Consider the following 20730-nt stretch of genomic DNA (forward strand, 5'->3'; position numbering starts at 1 on the left):
ATCAAATTGTACAGACCCCCACACATAAACTAGGTAATACATTGGACCTGATCTTCGCTAAAAACACCCTACTGACTTTATAGTCAGTAGAACCTGTATTATGGTCGGACCATTCCTTGATAACCTGCTGGCTCAATGTAATGGGACCACTTGCTAAGATGCCGACATCCAAAATTTGGTTTTGCTCATGGCGCCCTGTTGACATTCAAGGCCTGGTTTTACTAGTTGCTGCTAAATGCAACACATCACCGCCTGCCTCCCTCTCTCTGCTGTCTCAAATACTTCATGAGGCCGCAGATAATGTAGCCCTGCTACGTCCGAGCCCTGGTTCTCTGACCATCTTAAAGCTGCGAGGCTGAAATTGAGACAGGCCAAGTGCAAATGGTGCAAAACCTATGATCCATCTCTCAAAATATTATATAAATCATGCCTAGCGGCCTACTCAGCAGCTGCCAAAGCAGCAAAAATACTGCATGCATCCGAGAAAATTGAAGTAGCCTTATGCCATCCCAAAGCTCTGTTAAGCAGTTAAGTCTCTTTCAACATCAGACAAACGTACCTCTAGTGTTAGACCCACGCAAAAAATGTGTGATTACTAAAATCGCTGATATTCGTCAAAACATTCTGAATGCTATTAACATCTCCTCTAGTAATGATGGCTGCTCAAACCGTGTTACAGACCTGGTAGGCACCACAAAGTGGTTGTCTTTTCCTATGTTCTCGGAAGAAGATGTTTTGGCTGCTATCCAAAAGATGCAGTCATGTTCTCCTTCGGATGCTATCCCCGTGGCCATTATGAAAAAGATCCCCCCGACCTTCTGCTGGAAATTGCAGCTGCTATTAATAACTCATGTCAGTCTGGGTCAGTTCCTCCCGACTTAAAAGCTGCAAGAGTGATCCCCCTTCTAAAGAAGCCATCACTTGACCCTACTGTTCTTAGTAATTTTTGCCCCATTTCACTTCTCCCCTTCCTCACTAAACTGCTTGAGTCCCTGGTGTCCCCATTACTTTTCTTTTCTTGAATCTTCTCACCTCCTTGACCCTGCACAGTACGCCTTTAGACCTGGCAGAGGCACAGAGTGTGTTCTGGTCTCTTTCCAGGACGATATGGCAAGGCTGGTGGACTTAGGTGGGGTAGGTGCCCAGATTCTATTAGATCTATCAGCGGCATTCGACACTGTCGACCACCCCATCCTGCTGTCCCGTCTTGCCCAGATGGGTATATATGGTCAGGTACTAGACTGGTTCACCTCGTTCCTGGCATATCATACTCGAACTCTCTCATTGCTGCCTTTTCTATCTGCCCCCTGCCATCTTAGCTGTGGAGTTCTGCAGGGTTCCTCATAGTCTCCGATTCTATTTAATATCTATATCTGGGCACTTGTGTGTCTCATCTGCTCCTTCAGCATCAGGTGTTACTCCTATGCCGATGACACTCGGTCAAGTTTGTGTAAAGTTATGAACATTATAGTAAAAGGAATCCAAGCCCAACCGAGGGGATCCGAGATCTGAGCCCGACCGATGGGGATTTGAGATCCGAGGAGGATCTGGACTGAACTGTGAGTCACCTGAGAAAGAGTAACCTATGAGGCATTAGGTGCATAAAATCTACGAACATTGTGGTTAAAGGATCTGAGCACGGCTGAGGGGATCCAAGGTGAATAGCCAATTGCCTAAGCACTTGAGTACTCATGAAAATCTGAAAGGGGGAAAATAACTTATTGTTTGTCTGTCGCATCAGGCCATCTGATTGTAGAGACTTTGAAAGGCAAGGAGACTTGGGCACGGAAGGCTCTGATGCTAATGATTGAACTGTTTCCTCGTGCTAGAGAGGCCAGAGACTGTGCTAAGCTTGAGTGTAACGCCTTATCCCTTGCTGAAAACGTGGGGAAGGGAGGCCAATGTCCTGAACATCCTGACATATCATTTTGTGAACACTTATTTCTTTTTTGTAACATTGTTTCCCACACTATTAGTATTTAGAGGTCGGGATTGGCAATAGGTTTATTAGTTTGGTTTGGCTTCTGCTTTTCCCAATAAAGACTTGGTTGAGAAGAAGGAAAAAAAGGCCCAAGATTTCAGTTGATGAGCGACTTTCATATTAGTGCTGTCCGAGACTAGCATGCTTCTAGAATATAGCCATCTGATTTCTTTCCTGTTGAGCTGGATATCTGTGCTTTGTGATGCTTGACTCTGCAACCTGACCTTTATTATGCAATCACTCATGACCCTCATTCATTGGGGAGCGCTGGCCCTCCTTGTGTGCGAAGGTCTTGTTTTTAGAAGAAGGTGATTTTGAAAAGATATTGTCTGCACGGTTGGACATGACGCTGAATGCAGCTTTATTACTTTTTCAGATGGTTCTGGTGCCTGCTGGGGTATTCACAATGGGAACAGATGAGCCGGGCATCCCACCTGATGGTGAAGGGCCTGCCAGGAAAGTGCACATTCACAACTTCCATATAGACCAATACGAAGTCACCAATGCAGCCTTTGCACAGTTCATTAAGTCATCTGGCTACCGCACTGAGGTATGTGTCTAATACTATGCGCAGGTGGAGCGTTGTGGCCAGAGGTGCACAGGGGGAGGTGTCTCAGCAGTTGGGGCAGGAGCACTGATGAATGATTTTACCTTAGTGTTTAGACATTCTAAGAATCCTGAATCACTTATCCAGGCTGGTATTATATGTACAGACTTTGCAAACGGTGCTAGGTTTGTCTAGACCTATTTGTGAGAGATTACATCTACCTATGTCTTTAACCAGTTTTTCTTTTGATTTATTTCGCTGGACTCTGTGCTTATGTTGATCTCCACTGGGAGCTTTAGGCTTAGAAACTGCTGGCTACAACTTCCTGTTGTGAAATGAACATCCCGGGTCCAGTCACAACTTAATCCAGTACTGTACCGGTGTCCTGATTTGAAATTCCCTGTATAATTTGTATCTGAAGCCAGATTTATTTAAAGGTGCATGTCTAGGCCATCCCCACACTGGGTCTACAATCAATGGGCCAACTGTCACAGAGAAGAAAACCATTCAAACCCCAAGATCTGCCAGCACACCTGGGCTGACCTCATCGTTCTGCCATGTGTTAGGATTAGCCCATAAAATACCTCTTTGACCTCCGTTTCCAATAGGCCCAGACAAAAATAGTAATTGAAGTATTACATGAATAACTCCTAGTGGCAGCAAGCTATACATTTGATTTGGCATGTGTGTGAATATCTTCAAATTGCCTGATGCGGGATTCTGGTCAACTGAGGTGCCAGAGGAGGACACTGGCTAAGTAATGTTACTCCTGGTGGGGTTACATGGTTGATGCCCAGGGCTCCTTCGGTTCTCCATTGTGTAGCCTAAGGGTGCAGCAGTTGTCCAGATCAAGGAGTAAACGCACGTCGTCCAATGTGCAGTGTGCCTTGTGGGAAAGGAATGCAAGGTTCCAACATATTATTCAGGTGTCTGCCCTGCTCTCGGAGCGAAGAAACCAAGGAAATGTAAGTTGCAGGAATTAAGTAGGTGATTTGACAAGCATTTCAGGCCACATTCACAGGTTTAGATGCAGAGTTGGACTTGGTAAACAGTGCTTGTTGGAAGTGCAACCCTGGCATAGAATGTGAATGCATATCCTTTAACAAGTAAAAATACACAATTGGAGAGTACATATTCTGCACAAGTGCACTGAGGGCAGGAGAAACAATTCCTTTGCTAGCAGGGAGCCAGAACTGGGGATTAGATGACTTTCTTGGCAATATACTGCCTACTCCCAACACTGTTGATAGGCCTTCTGTAATGTAGAGCTGTGAAGCCTTAGGTACATGTAGATTGAAATTGTTAAAATACACAAAATAGGTGGCCCCCAGTGGGCGCGCGGATGAGTTCCTCTCCTGTGTGAGTTCCCGTCCCGAGGTCCCGAAAAGTGGAATGAGCCCCCACTTTTGGACCACCCCGGGGTTAAAACTCGACACGAAGGTTATGAAGGTAACAACCATACACGGGAGAAAACCCGGGTGAAAACGACCCAGGCTTCCAGTAAATATTGCCAAGAACCCGTGGCGGCAGAAACGACTGGATTTGCCCTTGATGCGGCCCGGAACTCTTAGCCGGCCGGGAGAGACTGCTGCGCTGACACCAAGAGGAGCACGCCTTGGTGGCTGAGCCCCCACATCTACGCTACGCCGCTCCTGGATGCGAGGACCAGGCGGAACAATCTGTGGTCCGCAATAGCGGAGAAAGGGCCAGAGACAAACTGGGCAGTCTGAAGCCGGACGCCCCGCGGGGACAACTGAGGCACGAGCCCGGTGCTCCCTCTACCGATGAGACGTATACCCCACGGAGGGATCAGTTCGCCTCCCTCTGACGGATCAGATGAGGTGAACTCCCTGCTGGACAGGGACCCGATCGAGGACACATGTGGCACGGAGCGCGAACCAAGAGAAGTAAGTGATTCCTGTTGGCCCCCCATCTGCTTGGCCGTAGGACACAGAACCTTCAGCCCGAACCTGCAACATAGTTGATTGTGGCCTTGCCTCCGCGCTGGGGCAGGAAACAGCAAAAAACGAACAAAGGCAACGCGTTACCTTCCAGACGCGTGTTGTCCGCGGGGTTTACCCCACCACGAGAACCAATTTGGCACTGTGCACGAACAGCTCAGCTACAGTTCATGTAAGCATCCTACGGAGACACAATTAGGAGGCACTCACCGGAGCTGGATGTGCCATAACCACTTTGGCGACCGTACGATTTCTCAAGGGAAACAACGAAGTGCGCGAGGCACAGGGTAAACCATACCAGTGCGGCAGAGATAGGAGAGGGCCCTGCACAAGATCCGACGCAGATCACACCTTGAAGACCATATACCCTCTTGATAGCCCAATCGACACTGTTGCGACCTCCAGGGGTACCTGAAGAGCCCGACCCTCCCTAAAGCGACAACAAAGGGGTGGGGACACAATGGGTGCACTTTGCGTCTGATCTGCGGGCCCCCACGTGAAGGTGACCGCGGGACATTGAGAAACTACCAACAACCCCACTCCCGCCCTTCTCTAGATAATAAGATCCTTGCTCAGACTGTAACAATAAACGCATCTCCTCCACAGAGGGAAAGGCCCCCGGAGACACTCTTAAAACGGTCCATCTCGGGCAGAGAATAAAAAGAGGAAATAATTGGGCTAGGGACGTGTGCCTTCTCTGTGGTATGAGGTATCTGAGCACCTGCACTCACGACACGTTGAAACTGCAACACCAGGCGCATGAACGCCCGCCAGAAACTTGCCATATACGCATACGGATCAGCACCCTGAATTGACGTCGGCCCCACAATGGCCACATCATCAATTGCTGGTGCAGAAACCACCGCGAGAAAAGGAGAAACTGCAGATTTTCTTGCGGAAATAAAGAATATGGGAGCCAACATAGGAGGAAAAATCGATAAACTCACACAGCGCCTTGACAACATAGAGGACAGGGTTGAAGGTGTTGAGAACAATCAGGCCTCAATTGATGTCTTGGAAACGCAGCAGACCCACAGAATAACCGAATTAGAACGGAGAGAGCAAGAGTACAAACTTAAGATGGGCGATTTGGAGAATCGCGAAAGACAAAACAATCTACGCTTTTTTGGGATTCCTGAGAAGGAAGGGTAAACCGAGGAGGACCTAAAAACGACCCTTCACGACATCATCAAGCTCCTCGTTGCGGATGACAACATTGATGAACCCAAGACAGAACGCATTCACAGAGCAGGAGGCCCACCTGGAGGCCCGAGATCGGTGCTGGCAAGATTTCACCAGTATCAAGATAGTGTTGGAAAAGGCGAGGAGTGGAGGCACCATCACCCTAAGTGGAGCCCAAATAACGATATATCAGGACCTCTCCGCCCTATTAGCCCTGAGGAAAATGTGCAAACCACTCACGACGTGGCTTAAATCTTGGGACACGCGCTACAGGTGGGGATATCCCTTTTCTCTCTCCTTCGAACATGAAGGCACGAAGATCAGGTTGAGCTCTGAACAGCAGATCAAGGATTGCATCGCTGATTTACTAGGCCTGCAGGATTGCGAGGAATCCTGTGACCATCCTCCCAGGGATGGGAGGGAATGGCAGACACAGGGCCCGAGGAGGAAGAAGGTGAAAGGTTCGAGGAAATATCGCAGAGGAAACGGCTCTCCAGAGGGGGGCAGTTGAGCCTCGATAAGTATAGTACTCTTTGCTTGAATTGACATTTGATAAGGGGACAACATGTTTGCTTTTTGGTGAAATGTGATTGAGACCTCCATTTATCTTGCAGAATTGAGCTCACTCTGGGGGGAGGTTCCCGGGGGCTCATTAGTTATGTTGATGTTTATTCTACGAGGGGACCGTGAGGTAACGGTCTCCACTGGTGGTTCGTCCAGGGCTAGTGAGTCTAACTTGGCCCGATTGGACGCCACCGAACTCGGGTAGAGGGAAGGGAGAGGGTGTGGGGGGGCTACAGCACGTGTTGAATCAAGTGTAAATTTAAGAATTATGAACAGTGCAACGGTCATGTGGTTGTTTCGATACCAAGGAAGCGAGTTACAATGGTCGGAGAATATGTATGGTCTTAGATCCCGTTGTTAGGATGAACCCTGAATCATATTGCAGGGGTGCCATAAGGGTGGGAACGTTGAACGTCAAAGGTCTCAATTCACCAACGAAAAGATCACTTGTCTTTAGAGAATTTCGCAGATCAAAAATTGATATCCTTCTATTGCAGGAGACTAAATATATGAAGGGAGAGGAGAGGGTGGTCCTGGGGAGGTGTTCCGGGATGGGGTTCTGGGGTTCGGGTCCATTGAGGAGGGGGGAGTGGGAATTCTCATTAAGAAGGGGTTAGACTTCAAGATCACGAAGGTTTGCTCAGATGTAGACGTGCCCTGCTGGTTTCGGGGACCATTGGGAATGTGTCCACCACGATTGCCACGATTTACTCCACCGACCCCCCCCCCCCCCTCCCCCCCCCAATGTAGGACAAGTTAGATTTCTCTCCAATTCCCAAGATTATGCTAGAGTCAACAGGTCATGTCATCCTTGGCGGAGATTTTAATACATGGGCAGATCCCACGTTGGATTGGAAACGTGGTAATCTAGAAACGCGTGATAAACTCGGAGATCACGCCCAATTCAGGTCAATGATGGAACTATATGGACTGACTGATGTGTGGAGACGAATGCACCCTACAGACAGAGTTTACACTTTATTATTTTTTTTTTCTCCAGCAGTCACACAATACGCTCACCCGCATTGACCACCTCTACTTCTCAAGAGATCTATGTGGTACGACCTCACACACGGAAATCACACCAATCACACCAATCACATGGTCTGACCATGACATGGTGATCGCCGACATGGTATGGGAGTCCTTGCCAGTTAGAGGTGGGAAATGGAGATGCAATGAAACCGTATGGAAAGACCCTGTCTTTAAGTCGGAAATGGAATCTGAGATCACTGACTACTTTCGATTGAACGATACTGGGGAGGTCTCTAAACAGGGGATCTGGGATGCGGGCAAGGCGACCTGGAGGGGAATCCTTATGAGGGAGGGAGCCAACAAGAAAAGCGAGAGGGCTCTGATCGAAAATAGACTCCGCAGCGAAATCGCTCAACTAGAAAATGAGGTGAGGGATGGGGATGTACTAAACCGTGAAAAAAACCTGCCAAGCACGGAAAAAAAGAGAGGAACTCCGTCTCCTGGAACATGACCAAATAACTCGCAAACTCCTCTTCCTCATCCTATATCACTGGGAATAGTGGTCTAGGGCCTGGCTGTGGGACCTGCCTGCTTTGCTTTGAACAACGTTTTGCCAAGAAAGAACTCTGGCTATAGATGATTCTGCCCCCAGGAGTAGTACCAGCTAAAAAAGACTTGGAGTAAAATGACCCTGAACTTTGTTTTCTGATCCAGCACTTAAGCTTCTCAAAGTTGTTCTATATAGATCTTTATATAATATGACTTCATCGCCACAGTAAGTACTGCACTCCTAGTCCATAATCCACTTCAAACCAAAACATTGGGATATCTTCCTGGGAAGGGACGTGAATCTAATTACTCCGACCACAAGACTATTTAAGCCATTCATCTCTCTTAGTGGGATTTTGATGGTTTTCTGATGATCCTAAATGTATAGAGCTCTGTTGCATTGTATTATACCATGTCTGTATTTCAATAAAAATGTCTAACATAATACATTTTTATTAGGATAGTCTACGATAGTCATTGTTAATATTACATCGAAGCTAATTGCATTGATGGTGCTGGAAGAACTGATTTCTGTTATGAACACTAGATGTCTAAAAGGGCCTATGAACATAAACGTGGGGAAAGGAAAATACCAGGTACTGGTTGAACCATCCGGTCAGTAGGGCACTTGTAGTGCCCGAGGGGAATTACCAGTATAATAATATTCAAAGAGACAAAGCTATGTGTATCAGCCAAGGAGTTACATTAGCCAAGAAGAGAAGAACAGTTTTTGGCTTGATCTTCAGAGTGATGTCCTATCCATTCTGTCCTGGAACACTCTGGGTCAAAGTCAACTTGTAAGTGACTCCCCCTCTGTCAAGCTATCACCGTTTCATATATGCCATTTGCAAGAGACATGGTTACTGGATCAGCCCACTTTAGATGGATATAAGCTGTTCTGTTTACCCGCAACAAGAGATGAATTTGGGAGTACCAAGAGTGGTATCAAAAGCAATCTGCCTTTCAGTTGCAACCTCTGGCCTGTAATGCAGAATCGCATTTTGGCAACTGTTATCGAATGGACTGAAAACAATATGAATGGGTTCAACGAATGAACGGTGCTAAATATGTACTGGAATCCACGTGACATTTCCACAGAATCATTGTGCAGTCAGCTAAATGCTCAGCCTGGTCCTTGTCCTCTCGAGGGGCATCTAAACTGCATGGCATCTTAATGCGACCTGCACCAGCAAGGATATGAGGGGGATTTCTAGTGTTATCAAGGCCTCTATGAAGAGGGGTTGGGCCATAGTTCAACTTCTCGACTCTTGGGTGTTTACCACGATAAATGTGATCATGAAATCTGACGCACCTTGCCTGCACTTCTTGGTATAGAGGCCCCACTGCCTCAGCGTTAAACTACACCTTTGCGACCCCAAACATATTTGCAGTATGTCATGATCCCATCATAGAAAATACTTATTGATGAACTTGAAACTAACTATCGGGTATCCACGTTAACATGGACACAATTTGCAATTAAGAAGTGTAATAAAGACAATCCAGAAATACTTTACAAAACAATTAGGAGAGATTAACTTATTAACTAAAACATTTTTGAGTAGTAGAAAAAGGAAAAACCTCCTGCCTACTAAAAATTATCACCTGCATCGATGGTGCAGGGCGGGAAAAGGTCGCTGAGATGGACTTGGGGGTGGGGGGGGGGGAGTAATTTTCTGAATGCTTTCGCACTGCAAAGACAATTGAAAAGGGACTATTAAAAAGTGGTGAACAACTCAAAAGCAGCTAATGTCCCAAAGAAATGCCAAAAGCCTGCTCTGCATCCCCTGTGCCAAGCAGGAAACACTTTTTGGGGGTCTTGTATACAACAGAGGAGCGTGGCAAGAATGCGCCCAGACTATCTCCATAGCTGAACATGATTGGAAAGCAAACTTTGAGGAAATGTACTCTCTGCCCTTGCTCGATAGGTTGCCATCTACTTTTATTAATATAAAGATAGATTGGTACTTGGCACAATAAATGTCCCCTTTCATATATACCATCTGTAAAGCCAATCTCTTTAGGACTCCAGGTCCAACTGTGACCTTCAAAGGTGACAACCAGCTCCACTTAGCTACCCCAAACTCTCGCTTTGCTGTTAAGCACTCCTCTGACATCTGCCACCTCCTTGAAGACTTACACCTTGACGTTCTTGCTGTCACCAAGATGTGGTTCACGACCAGCTATGTCACTATTTTGGACATGCTCCTTCCCGAGGCGGCTACAAGATCCTCTCTAAGCCCAGGCCTAACCAGTCTGAGGGCGGAGTGGCCCTGATCTTCCCTAAATGGGTCCCTGCTACTATCATACCCATTCAGACCTACTCTTCCTTCTTATGCCATGTCTGCAGGCTTGGTGTCGCTCTAAACCCCTCGCTGACTCTTGCCACCATGTACAGGACCACAGGTCCAGTCTCCCTCTTCCTTTTGGAGTGGTCTGACCTTCCCTCTTCCCTCTTCTCTCTTGGCCTCCACCTCTAAGCTTCTCAGACTTCAATATTCACCTGGACTCCCCTGATGCAGCCTCCGTGACTCTTTTCCTCACAATTATTCCCTCCGTTCCGACGCACTCAGCTGGACACACTCTCGATGCTCTCATCTAAGCAGACGGCCTTATCTCCAACCCTCTCACCTGTCCTCTCACCTGGATCTCTTGAGTCCTCCAGCTAAACCTTTGCCCGCACTGCCAGTCTCCTCCGACATTCAACCGATGAAGCGAGTGTCAGTTGCTGCTTTTGCCGCCATTGTCATCCCCCCCTCCCCCCCCTCCCTCCAACTCCGGCCACTGACTCTCGCACGCTAACTAAACTCCATCACCAACACTGACATCCTTGACCCTGTTATGAGGATCCGCATGAAGCCTGGCTCCTAGCGCTACACCTGGTACGATTCCGACCTAGCCTCTCTGAAACACAAGTGCAGAAGTGGCAGGATTCAAGCACATCCTCAGACATACTGGCCTGTCCCAAAGGCAAAACAGAGTCTCCATCCGCTCGAAGAAGGCCTATGTCCAAGCCGGCATCGCTTGGGCCACTAACCCCACGGCTGAACTGTTCAAAATCTGTAAGGAGCTCGCCAATCCAACTGCAGTCTCCATTTTTCTCCTGCCACCCCTGACCCTCTGCACTGACCTCTCAATTCATAACCAAAATACAGGACATCCTGTCCTCACACTCCTCTACACCCCTCCCTTCTCAATCACCTGCTCTCAGGCCTCCTTTGGCCCCCGTCTCCACTTCCCTCCTCTTTCTCACCCATAGCACTGGATGAGGTCTCTAGACAAGTCCTCTCTGAAAGTCTCCTCCAAGCAGGTTCTCCCTTGCTCCTCCAGAACTATCCAATACAACATTGCCTCCCTTGCTCTAACTTTGGCTGATTTCTGCAATCACTCCTTTGCCACTGGCTCCTTCCCGCTATCGCTCAAGCACTCCCTTGTACACCCTCTCCTCAAAAAGCTTTCTGTCAACCCCTCCAGCCCGGATCTCGATTACCCCCTATCTGGGTAAACTCTTGGAGGAGCTGGTTATCTCCAAGCTGATCCACCCCACTGAATCTATTGGTTGTCTCCATGACCACCCGTTTAGATTCAGAGCACGCAGAGGCATGGAAACTACACTCCTGAAAACCTGCTCTCAAATCTTGATTCCAACTCTCCTTCCGTTCTCATGCTTCTTGACCTTTCCTCTGCCATTGATATGGTCAATCATTCCACCCTTCTAAATCGGTTACGTGATGCCCTTGGCATCACAGACCTGGCACTGGACTGGTCGACCTCCTTCCTCTCTGACTGACAATCCCAGGTTCAACTGGGTCCTTTTCTCTCCCCCGTCACACTCTCTATCTGCGGGGTCCATTAGGGCTCTATCCTCTCGTTGTGGCTCTTCAAAATCTACTTTGCCCCTATATACCATTTGATCTCTGCCTTTTCTCCTTACTACCATTGTTATGCGGTCGACCTGCAGCTCGCCTTCAAGCTTCCCTCCACTGCCTCGTCTTCCTTTTTCATTCCTGACTGTCTGACTGGTGTTCAGGTATGGTGTGCTGCTAATGAGATCTGCCTTAATGCCAGTAAAACTGAGATCCTTCTCTTTGGGACCCCATTTCCCTCCTTCCTTCCTCCTCTCTGGCCGCCCTCCATGGGCCCCCCACCCTCCTCGCCCTCTTTTGAGGCAAAAAACCTTGGCATCATCTTGGATTCCTCTCTCGCCTTCTCTTGTCACATCACAGACCTTGCCAAGAAGGCCCACTTTCAGCTGCACCTGATCAGAGGCATTCTCCCTTTCCTCACCTTCCCTCAGAAACTCTGTCTCCAGAACTCTGGTCCCCTCTAGGCTGGACTACTGCAACAGCCTCTTCCTCTGTCTGCCTAAATCATGGGTGCACAACATACGGCCCGCGGGCCAGTTGCGGCCCGCCATGCTCTTTTGTCCGGCCCGCGAGGCACAAAGACTTTCCTAATGGAGGGCGGCCCGCGGCCGCCCTCCATTAGGAAAGTCTTTGTTGTCTTCCGGGCCGGACAAAACGCTGGCCGTCATTCGCTCAGCACACATGCACCACGTTGCTCCTACGAGCCACGTAGTGTGTGTGTGCTGACCCAATGGAGGGCCAGCACTACGGATGGCGTGGTCCATAAGGCTTGATGCCGGAAGGCATTTCAGCCTTGGACCACGCCAGCCGTAGTACGATTCCAGCGTTCCTGCTTACCTGCCTTCCAGTTCCAGCACGTCTCCGGTAAGTGCTCTGTTTGTGTTTGTGTGTCGGGTCTGTTTTACTTTATGTTTGTGTGTGTATGTTGCGATAGGGGGGGGGGGGGGTCGGATGTGTATGAATGTTGGAATGTTAATGTATTTTGTGTGCATGTTGAGATGCGGGGGTGGGGGCGGGGTCGGATGTGTATGAATGTTGGAATTTTAATGTATTTTGTGTGCATGTTGAGATGCGGGGGTGGGGGCGGGGTCGGATGTGTATGAATGTTGGAATTTTAATGTATTTTGTGTGCATGTTGAGATGCGGGGGTGGGGGCGGGGTCGGATGTGTATGAATGTTGGAATTTTAATGTATTTTGTGTGCATGTTGAGATGCGGGGGTGGGGGCGGGGTCGGATGTGTATGAATGTTGGAATTTTAATGTATTTTGAGTGTATGTTGAGATGCGGGGGTGGGGGGGTGTTGGATGTGTATGAATGTTGGAATTTTAATGTATTTTGAGTGTATGTTGAGATGCGGGGGTGGGGGGGTGTTGGATGTGTATGAATGTTTGTATTTGAATGTTTTTTGTGTGCTGAGTTGGAGGGGATGGGGGGTTCAGGTCTGTATGGGTGCATTTGTGTGAGCTGAGTTGGGGGGGATGGGGGGTTCAGGTCTGTATGGGTGCATGCTTGAGAATGTGTGTGCTGCGTTGGGGGCGGGGGGTTCGGGTCTGTATGGGTGCATGCTTGAGAGTGTGTTTGGGGTATAGTGTTTGGTTGGGTGTGAGGGGGCCATGGGGCATAGTGTTTGGTTTGGGTGAGGGGGCCATGGGGCATAGTGTTTGGTTGGGGGTGAGGGATAGGGGGCATAGTGTTTGCTTGGTGGGTGAGGGACAGGGGGCATAGTGTTTGCTTGGTGGGTGAGGGACAGGGGGCATAGTGTTTGCTTGGGGGGTGAGGGACAGGGGGCATAGTGTTTGCTTGGGGGGTGAGGGACAGGGGGCATAGTGTTTGCTTGGTGGGTGAGGGACAGGGGGCATAGTGTTTGGTTGGGGGTGAGGGACAGGAGGCATAGTGTTTGGTTGGGGGTGAGGGACAGGAGGCATAGTGTTTGCTTGGGGGGTGAGGGACAGGAGGCATAGTGTTTGGTTGGGGGTGAGGGACAGGGGGCATAGTGTTTGCTTGGTGGGTGAGGGACAGGGGGCATAGTGTTTGGTTGGGGGTGAGGGACAGGAGGCATAGTGTTTGGTTGGGGGTGAGGGACAGGAGGCATAGTGTTTGGTTGGGGGGTGAGGGACAGGGGGCATAGTGTTTGCTTGGGGGGTGAGGGACAGGGGGCATAGTGTTTGCTTGGGGGGGTAGAGGGGGACAGGGGGCATAGTGTTTGGTTGGGGGTGAGGGACAGGGGGCATAGTGTTTGCTTGGTGGGTGAGGGACAGGGGGCATAGTGTTTGCTTGGGGGGTGAGGGAGAGGGGGCATAGTGTTTGCTTGGGGGGATGAGGGGGACAGGGGGCATAGTGTTTGCTTGGTGGGTGAGGGACAGGGGGCATAGTGTTTGGTTGGGGGTGAGGGACAGGGGGCATAGTGTTTGGTTGGGGGTGAGGGACAGGAGGCATAGTGTTTGGTTGGGGGGTGAGGGACAGGGGGCATAGTATTTGCTTGGGGGGTGAGGGACAGGAGGCATAGTGTTTGGTTGGGGGTGAGGGACAGGGGGCATAGTGTTTGCTTGGTGGGTGAGGGACAGGGGGCATAGTGTTTGCTTGGGGGGTGAGGGACAGGGGGCATAGTGTTTGCTTGGGGGGGTGAGGGGGACAGGGGGCATAGTGTTTGGTTGGGGTGAGGGACAGGGGGCATAGTGTTTGCTTGGGGGGTGAGGGACAGGAGGCATAGTGTTTGGTTGGGGGTGAGGACAGGGGGCATAGTGTTTGCTTGGGGGTGAGGGACAGGGGGCATAGTGTTTGCTTGGGGGGTGAGGGACAGGGGGCATAGTGTTTGCTTGGGGGGGTGAGGGGGACAGGGGGCATAGTGTTTGGTTGGGGGTGAGGGACAGGGGGCATAGTGTTTGCTTGGGGGGTGAGGGACAGGGGGCATAGTGTTTGGTTGGGGGTGAGGGACAGGGGGCATAGTGTTTGCTTGGGGGTGTGGGACAGGGGGCATAGTGTTTGCTTGGGGGGTGAGGGACAGGGGGCATAGTGTTTGCTTGGGGGGTGAGGGATAGGGGGCATAGTGTTTGCATGCAATAACTAAATCGAAATAAATTATAACAATGGAAAATGTGTAGTACAAAATGTAAGTTTGAAATGCAATAAAAATAGTTACCCCTCAAAAACATATTCTTTTTCCATGTGTTTAATACAAATTGGGGGTTGAAAAAGCCTCCTGACATGTCCCGCCTACCGCCCCGCCCACTTTTATTTTTCGGCCCACTATAGCCCTCATGTAAGGTACTTTCGGCCCTCTGTCAAAATCAGTTGTGCACCCCTGGCCTAAATCCTCCCTTTTCCCCCTTCAACTAATCTCAGGCTTCAGCAGGATTGCTTTAAGTTTTGGAACTTCTCAAGACCCTCCTTTTCTCTTCTTTCTTCCTTCTCCCCCCTCCTCTGCTGCGTTTTGACTGGCTGCCTGGTTCCTTCTGTTTCATACAGGGCACCAGGCCCTCATCCCCCCAGTCTACCCCAGCACCTCGGTTTACACTTGCCTTACTGGGCTCCCTCCCCCTGTACTAGCCTGGCGGGGCCGGCACCCCTACTGAGACCATCTAGCCCTATCCTTTCACTTAGCATGTGGACCTTCATTCCCTGCACTCCTTGCATTGCCCTGGCACTTGTACACCTGGCCTCCCCTTAGCACTTGCCTAGCCCAAGGGCCCTCTTCGCCCCCACCCCATGACGCTTCCCCCAACGCTCTCTCTCCACTCTGACCTGCACTTCCTTTGCCTCCTTAGAATTAGCGCGTTCTGCTCTGATCGGCAACCCCCCCGCCCCCACCTCTCCCACTCCCCTGCACTTCTTGTTACTGCACTTGCACAATCCTAATAACACAAGGCCTAGTAGGACCGTTTTTGTTATTCTTCATCCCTTTCCCCCCGGCCCCCTCCTTTGTCTTGTGAGAAGGCATCATCAAGTAAGCGCAGACCACAGATTCAAATTTCTGATCAAAAGCTTTATTTTGTTAAAATATCAGGATGGAGTAAGGCCTAACTTGCCCTATACTTAGGTGCAATTTCCCTAACTAAAGAAGACTAAAGATAGTCTGTGTCCATGCGTTCAAATCAAGTCTGTCTGTGCTGCGTCCGAAACCTATGCCTGCCCTCACAGCTAACTGTATGTGTAGTGATGTCAGTTGCAAAAGGAATGGTGTTCAAAAATAAAGTTACAAACTTCTTCCAGTTCTTGGCTTAGGCTCAGCTTCCACTTCCACAAGTTCAGAATAGTTCCATAAAGGCCCCAGGATTCCCTTCCCCAATAGTTCAGCACAATTCACTAATTCTCTGGGTTCCTTTCCCCAAAGGTTAAACACAATTCAGTCTTGGGTTTCTCATCTCTAAGAGTTTGCTCCAGTTCACAACATTTTGGGGGTCCCGTCCCCACAAGTTCAAATCTTTCAACTTGAAACAAAAGGAAGAAGAAAAATAAACCAATACAAATTCATACTGTATTGGTAATCCAGGCTTTTCCTTGATTAGATTCACGGGTCCCTCCCCCCCCTCCCCAGAATTGGACTTATTCAACTTTCAAAACCAGTATAATTTCCAGTTTTACAGCTTTCTCTCTTTCTCTCTTTCTCTCAAAGGTGTACCCCATTATACCACTTAAGGGGAGCCGGGATTATGGGGGTTTCCCCTGCTCCCCTTACATGGTATGAGTCTGGGGGAGCGGGGGTGTACCCCGCATCGTTTACATGATTGTGGTGCAAAAAACCAAGGCATTTCCGAAGCAATATTTTGTAATCACAGCCATTTTTGCCACGATTTTAAGACCTGGAACCAGAAAAAAGAGGAGTTGATGTGCAACAGGAACAACCCTAAGCAAAGATGCAGACTAGTTCAACGTATCATCAGCTATGCAGGACATTTAAAAATAGTGCGTCTGGCTATGCACCAGGGAGTTTCAGGAGAGGAGGTGGTCGCAGTTCGGAGGAAGGAGAGTGATCAGAAAGCCACGAAGGACATGAAGCGGGTGACGAGCTCCAAAGCAGAGTTGCAGCGGTCAGCCATGCTGGGGAAGGACGCTCAGACACCTGCCCGGAGGCGTTGTGTACCAGAGAAGGGACTCTGGGGGGGGGGGGTTGAGCCAGGGGCTGCAGGACCACATGACAGGTGGTCGAGCCGAACAGAAAAGGTTCCACTGGCAGAGGCGCGAGACACAGACGTGGGAACCGAGAGAGACTCGGAGAAACCGACCCCCACAATGGTTCTCCATTAAAGACACATGTAAAGTCAGTTGGAGTTTGGTCCCCGGGACGTGTTATAAAGTAAAAGGGCACTTGAGCAGGCAATTTGAATACCAACCCAGTAGAACAGAAGGGAAACGAGGGTACAGTTCCCATCACATGAGATGTTAGTTTGGGGAAACCCCGAACCTGCATTGCCACCAGCCAAGAGCCTTTTAAAAAGAGAAAGAAAGGCAACTATTGTGCAATTCTTCTCATATGGGATGTCGATGTGGAGAAACCTGGGACAAAGATTGCCTCAAGGAGAGAAAGAGACATTAGTAGTTGTGTGATGTAGAACACATTCCTGGCAGGCGAGTAGACCAGGAAAGGAGCAGGTGCAGTTGCTAACAATCTTCTGCCTAATGCATCCAAAACTCAGATTTTGGTCTTTTCTAAAAGAAGAAAGATTCAGACTTACAGGGGGAGCATGGGTGACGAATCAGTGGACCAGGTCCAGGCCATTACATATTTGGGGTACAATCTCACGAATGGGGTCATATGGAAACGGAGCCTTGACGAGAAGGCCTGCAAACTTAAATCCCAAATTAAATTTTTGGGAGTGAATGTTTGCAGATGTTCTGATACCGATAAGGCGATATTATCTTGCCAAATGTGAGCCCATTTTACTTTATGGCCTTGATATTTGCACCCGTCCAATTCTTAATAGCATTCGGGGAAAGTTGTGGAAAGAGCTACTGGGCTTATCTATGGCAGTGCCCAATGCAGTTATCCGCCATGAGCTCTGCCTTATATCTCTCAAGGCTAGGTACCTTTTGGAAACAACTTTCCCTGTTTCGGAAAAGAAGTGATCCTCTGATAAATACTCTATATGAAACTTTGAGAGGTTGCTAGATCAGAATCCGTTTTATCCATGGGAAAGTTTTCTGCTAGAATGAACTTAATACTACTTTCCCTTGGCTTAACTATAGAAGATCTTGTGCAACGCCCATGACTGGTGAAGCGGTTTCTATTTAGGGCAGACTTGTTGGAAACGGTTGATTGTGTCAATTCTTACTCTACTTATAAAGAATATTCCAACTTTAGCCACGCTAGGGAATGTTTGCCCTCTACCTGCAGAGGTTTCCGTGTGATGGGGGAAGAACCAGCTATATGCGTTTTAGGCTCAACCAGATACCGACTCTCGAGAGGACAAGGCACTAGGGTAATAAAGAAGCACTGGGGTATAGTTCCCTTGACTTTCGGTGTCGTTTTTGTGGAGATACCAACTCCCAAGAGACACTCAAGCACTTAGTGCTCACTTGCTCCTACTTTGAGCCTATGCGTGTTTTTATCTTCAAAGATAGGTTTGAGAAAGATTCAGAGCTGTCAGTCAACCTCTTCTGGAGTAGATGCGTGTGGGGACTAAATAGATCATTAATTGCGGCCTTGAATGCACTCTTGCAAGGTATAACCAATGAACTGGAAAAAATGAATTTGGTCATTTAATGCTAATCCCGGATGTGGGAGCTTCTGCTTTTAATGAACTCTAAACTTGATTTAATTATATTGCTATACTCTTGAGATGAATTTAATGGGACAGGCCAATGTGATGTATTATGGATTTTTAGGGCTTTTTATTTTATAATATTTATTCTACATGTTGTGTAAGGTTTTTTGTAAGCTAAACGCAACAATAAAAAAAATAAATGTTCATGAGTGTTATAGCTATCTGGGTTGATTGCCTCCCGCTCTCTCAACACGCTGCACCCATCCAACACATTGAGAGAGACGGGCTAGAAACCTTACCTGAAGGATGTCCTCCGCAAGTTTGTTGTATACTACATGAACCTGCCCAACACGCCGCAAGAAACAAGCCCACCCGATTGGATTACACTTGACCTGTATGCCCCAAGCAAACTTGGCACACTTCATTGCACTAGCCAAATGCTCTGTTATTTAGCCTAATATTCCATAGTGTACTAGGCTTCCGCACTGTACTAGCCAAATGTTCCTGATTTGTACTAGCCTAACATTCCAGAATGTACTAGCTTGCTGCTCTGGACTAGCCAAATGTTCCCGATTTGTACTAGCCTAATATTCTAGAGTACCAGCCAACCTCATTGGACCAGCCAAATTCTTTGATATCACTTAGCCTAATATTCTAGAATGTACTAGCCTGACCCATTGGACTAGCCAAATATTCTGATGTGACTTAGCCTAATATTTTTTCAGATTGCAGCTGCCTACCTCATTAGACTAGCCAACGGCATAGATGTAAACCAGACTGTTCCCTATGCATTAAATTAACTAGTGTACCCAATCAAGTAAACTAGCCCGCCTGCATTTGTAGTGAACCAGCACACTGGCAGGAGTGCCACATCTATTCTCAAATCTTAAAACATATACCCATACCCCGGTGCTCACATAGCACCTACACAGCACCACATGCACCTTGCCAAAGCGCCCGCCCTAATGCAAACGCACGCTTTGCCTTGCGCTGGTGCACTACTATCTCAGACCAAAGAACCACCTAACAAGACTACGTACCCACACATTAGAATCTCAACCACAAGCTACATAACCCTTACCATCCTCCTTCACCTCCTACTACCACATAGTGCTTCACCTGACCAAATTATCCACACCATTGACAATAACTCTAATCTCAGCACCACTACTCCTGGTCTTTCTAAAATTATACCCATTGATAATAATATATGCACTAAAGGCGCTTTCATCTCGTTCCACGCCATTCCTTCTCAGCACACCAGCCTTCCAAACCCTATCACACCACTACATCCAAACCCGACACTCCTAGGCCGCACATGCCTCTCCTCCAGAATTGCATCCTGCTTCACCCTAACTAGACCCTTCACTACACCCAAAAGAAACAGACTCTCAGCACGCACCCACCACTATCACTCTCATACCAACTATCAGCATGCCACTCCGTCCCAACTCCAGCACCATGCCCAAACCTCGCATGAAACAGGAGAACCCCGACATCAACTCCCAGCAGACTACAACGACCAGTGAGACCCAATAAAAACCACTCAACGTCTCAACAACCCCACCCAATACCAAGGTTACCACCTCGTGCTCACCTAAAACTAGCCAAACTCGGTGTCGAATCCCTTGGGGCCCATGCTACTGATATACACGACAGCATATTAGAATCAAGACTTGACTTCCTAGTACTCACCGAAACATGGTTACACCCAGTTTCAGGCCCACAGATCACACTAGCTGTCCCCTCTGATTACTCGCTACTAAGAGCAGATCGCGTAGAATGTATAGGCGGCGGGGTGGCGATCATCTACAAAACATGACTACAATTCAGGGAATGTAAAACGGAATCGCTTTCAGGCTACAAACTCCTCCCGAAAGCTAGCTGTAAACCCTAAAACTACAATAAACGTTCTAATAATATACAGAGCGCCCAATGCCTCCAACAATCCAGACATGGGGCCTCATTCTGAGTGCGGCGGTAAGGGGTTAACGGTGCCATTAACCCCTTACCGCCACATTCCGAGATCCTTTAGCGGACCCTGCTAAGTGCGGCTGGTAAACCAGCCGCCCTTAGCGGGTGCCGCTAAAGGACCAGGGAGGTAATAACGGGCCCGTTCTTAGCTCCCTCCCCATTCCCATTGAGCCCTATGGGGGCTCGAATGGGGATGGCTTCCCTGAATGGGGAAATAACGGTTCCTCCAAGGTTGGAATGACCCAGTAAGTCCCCGTTCAGGGAAACCGGACCTGGTATCAGTAAGGGGGTAGCCATGGTGCTAACGGCACCATGGCTACCTCCAACCTCGAAATGAGGCCCATAGGCTTACCTCTCTTAATTGCACCTTTTCTCAAACCGAAAACAAAGTACATCCTGTTGGGAGACTTTAATCTAGGCTTTAACGAA

At 48.6% G+C, this 20730-nt stretch overlaps 1 protein-coding gene across 3 annotated transcripts in view; it reads left to right on the forward strand.

The window, feature by feature from the left end:
- SUMF1 (sulfatase modifying factor 1) overlaps nt 1-20730 on the forward strand; it is a 901271-nt gene that overhangs the window by 11523 nt on the left and 869018 nt on the right. For all 3 annotated transcript variants that reach the window (XR_011301918.1, XM_069643509.1, XM_069643507.1), the window contains exon 2: nt 2358-2531. Coding sequence is in view for 2 of the 3 variants with exons in the window: in XM_069643509.1 (XP_069499610.1) it covers nt 2358-2531 (174 nt within the window). In the remaining variant the exon portion in view is untranslated. The remainder of the gene's footprint in view (nt 1-2357; nt 2532-20730) is intronic.

Source organism: Ambystoma mexicanum, chromosome 2p, assembly GCF_040938575.1.
Source record: "Ambystoma mexicanum isolate Mex_15411 chromosome 2p, UKY_AmexF1_1, whole genome shotgun sequence".
In the NCBI taxonomy this organism is placed as follows: Eukaryota; Metazoa; Chordata; class Amphibia; order Caudata; family Ambystomatidae; genus Ambystoma; species Ambystoma mexicanum.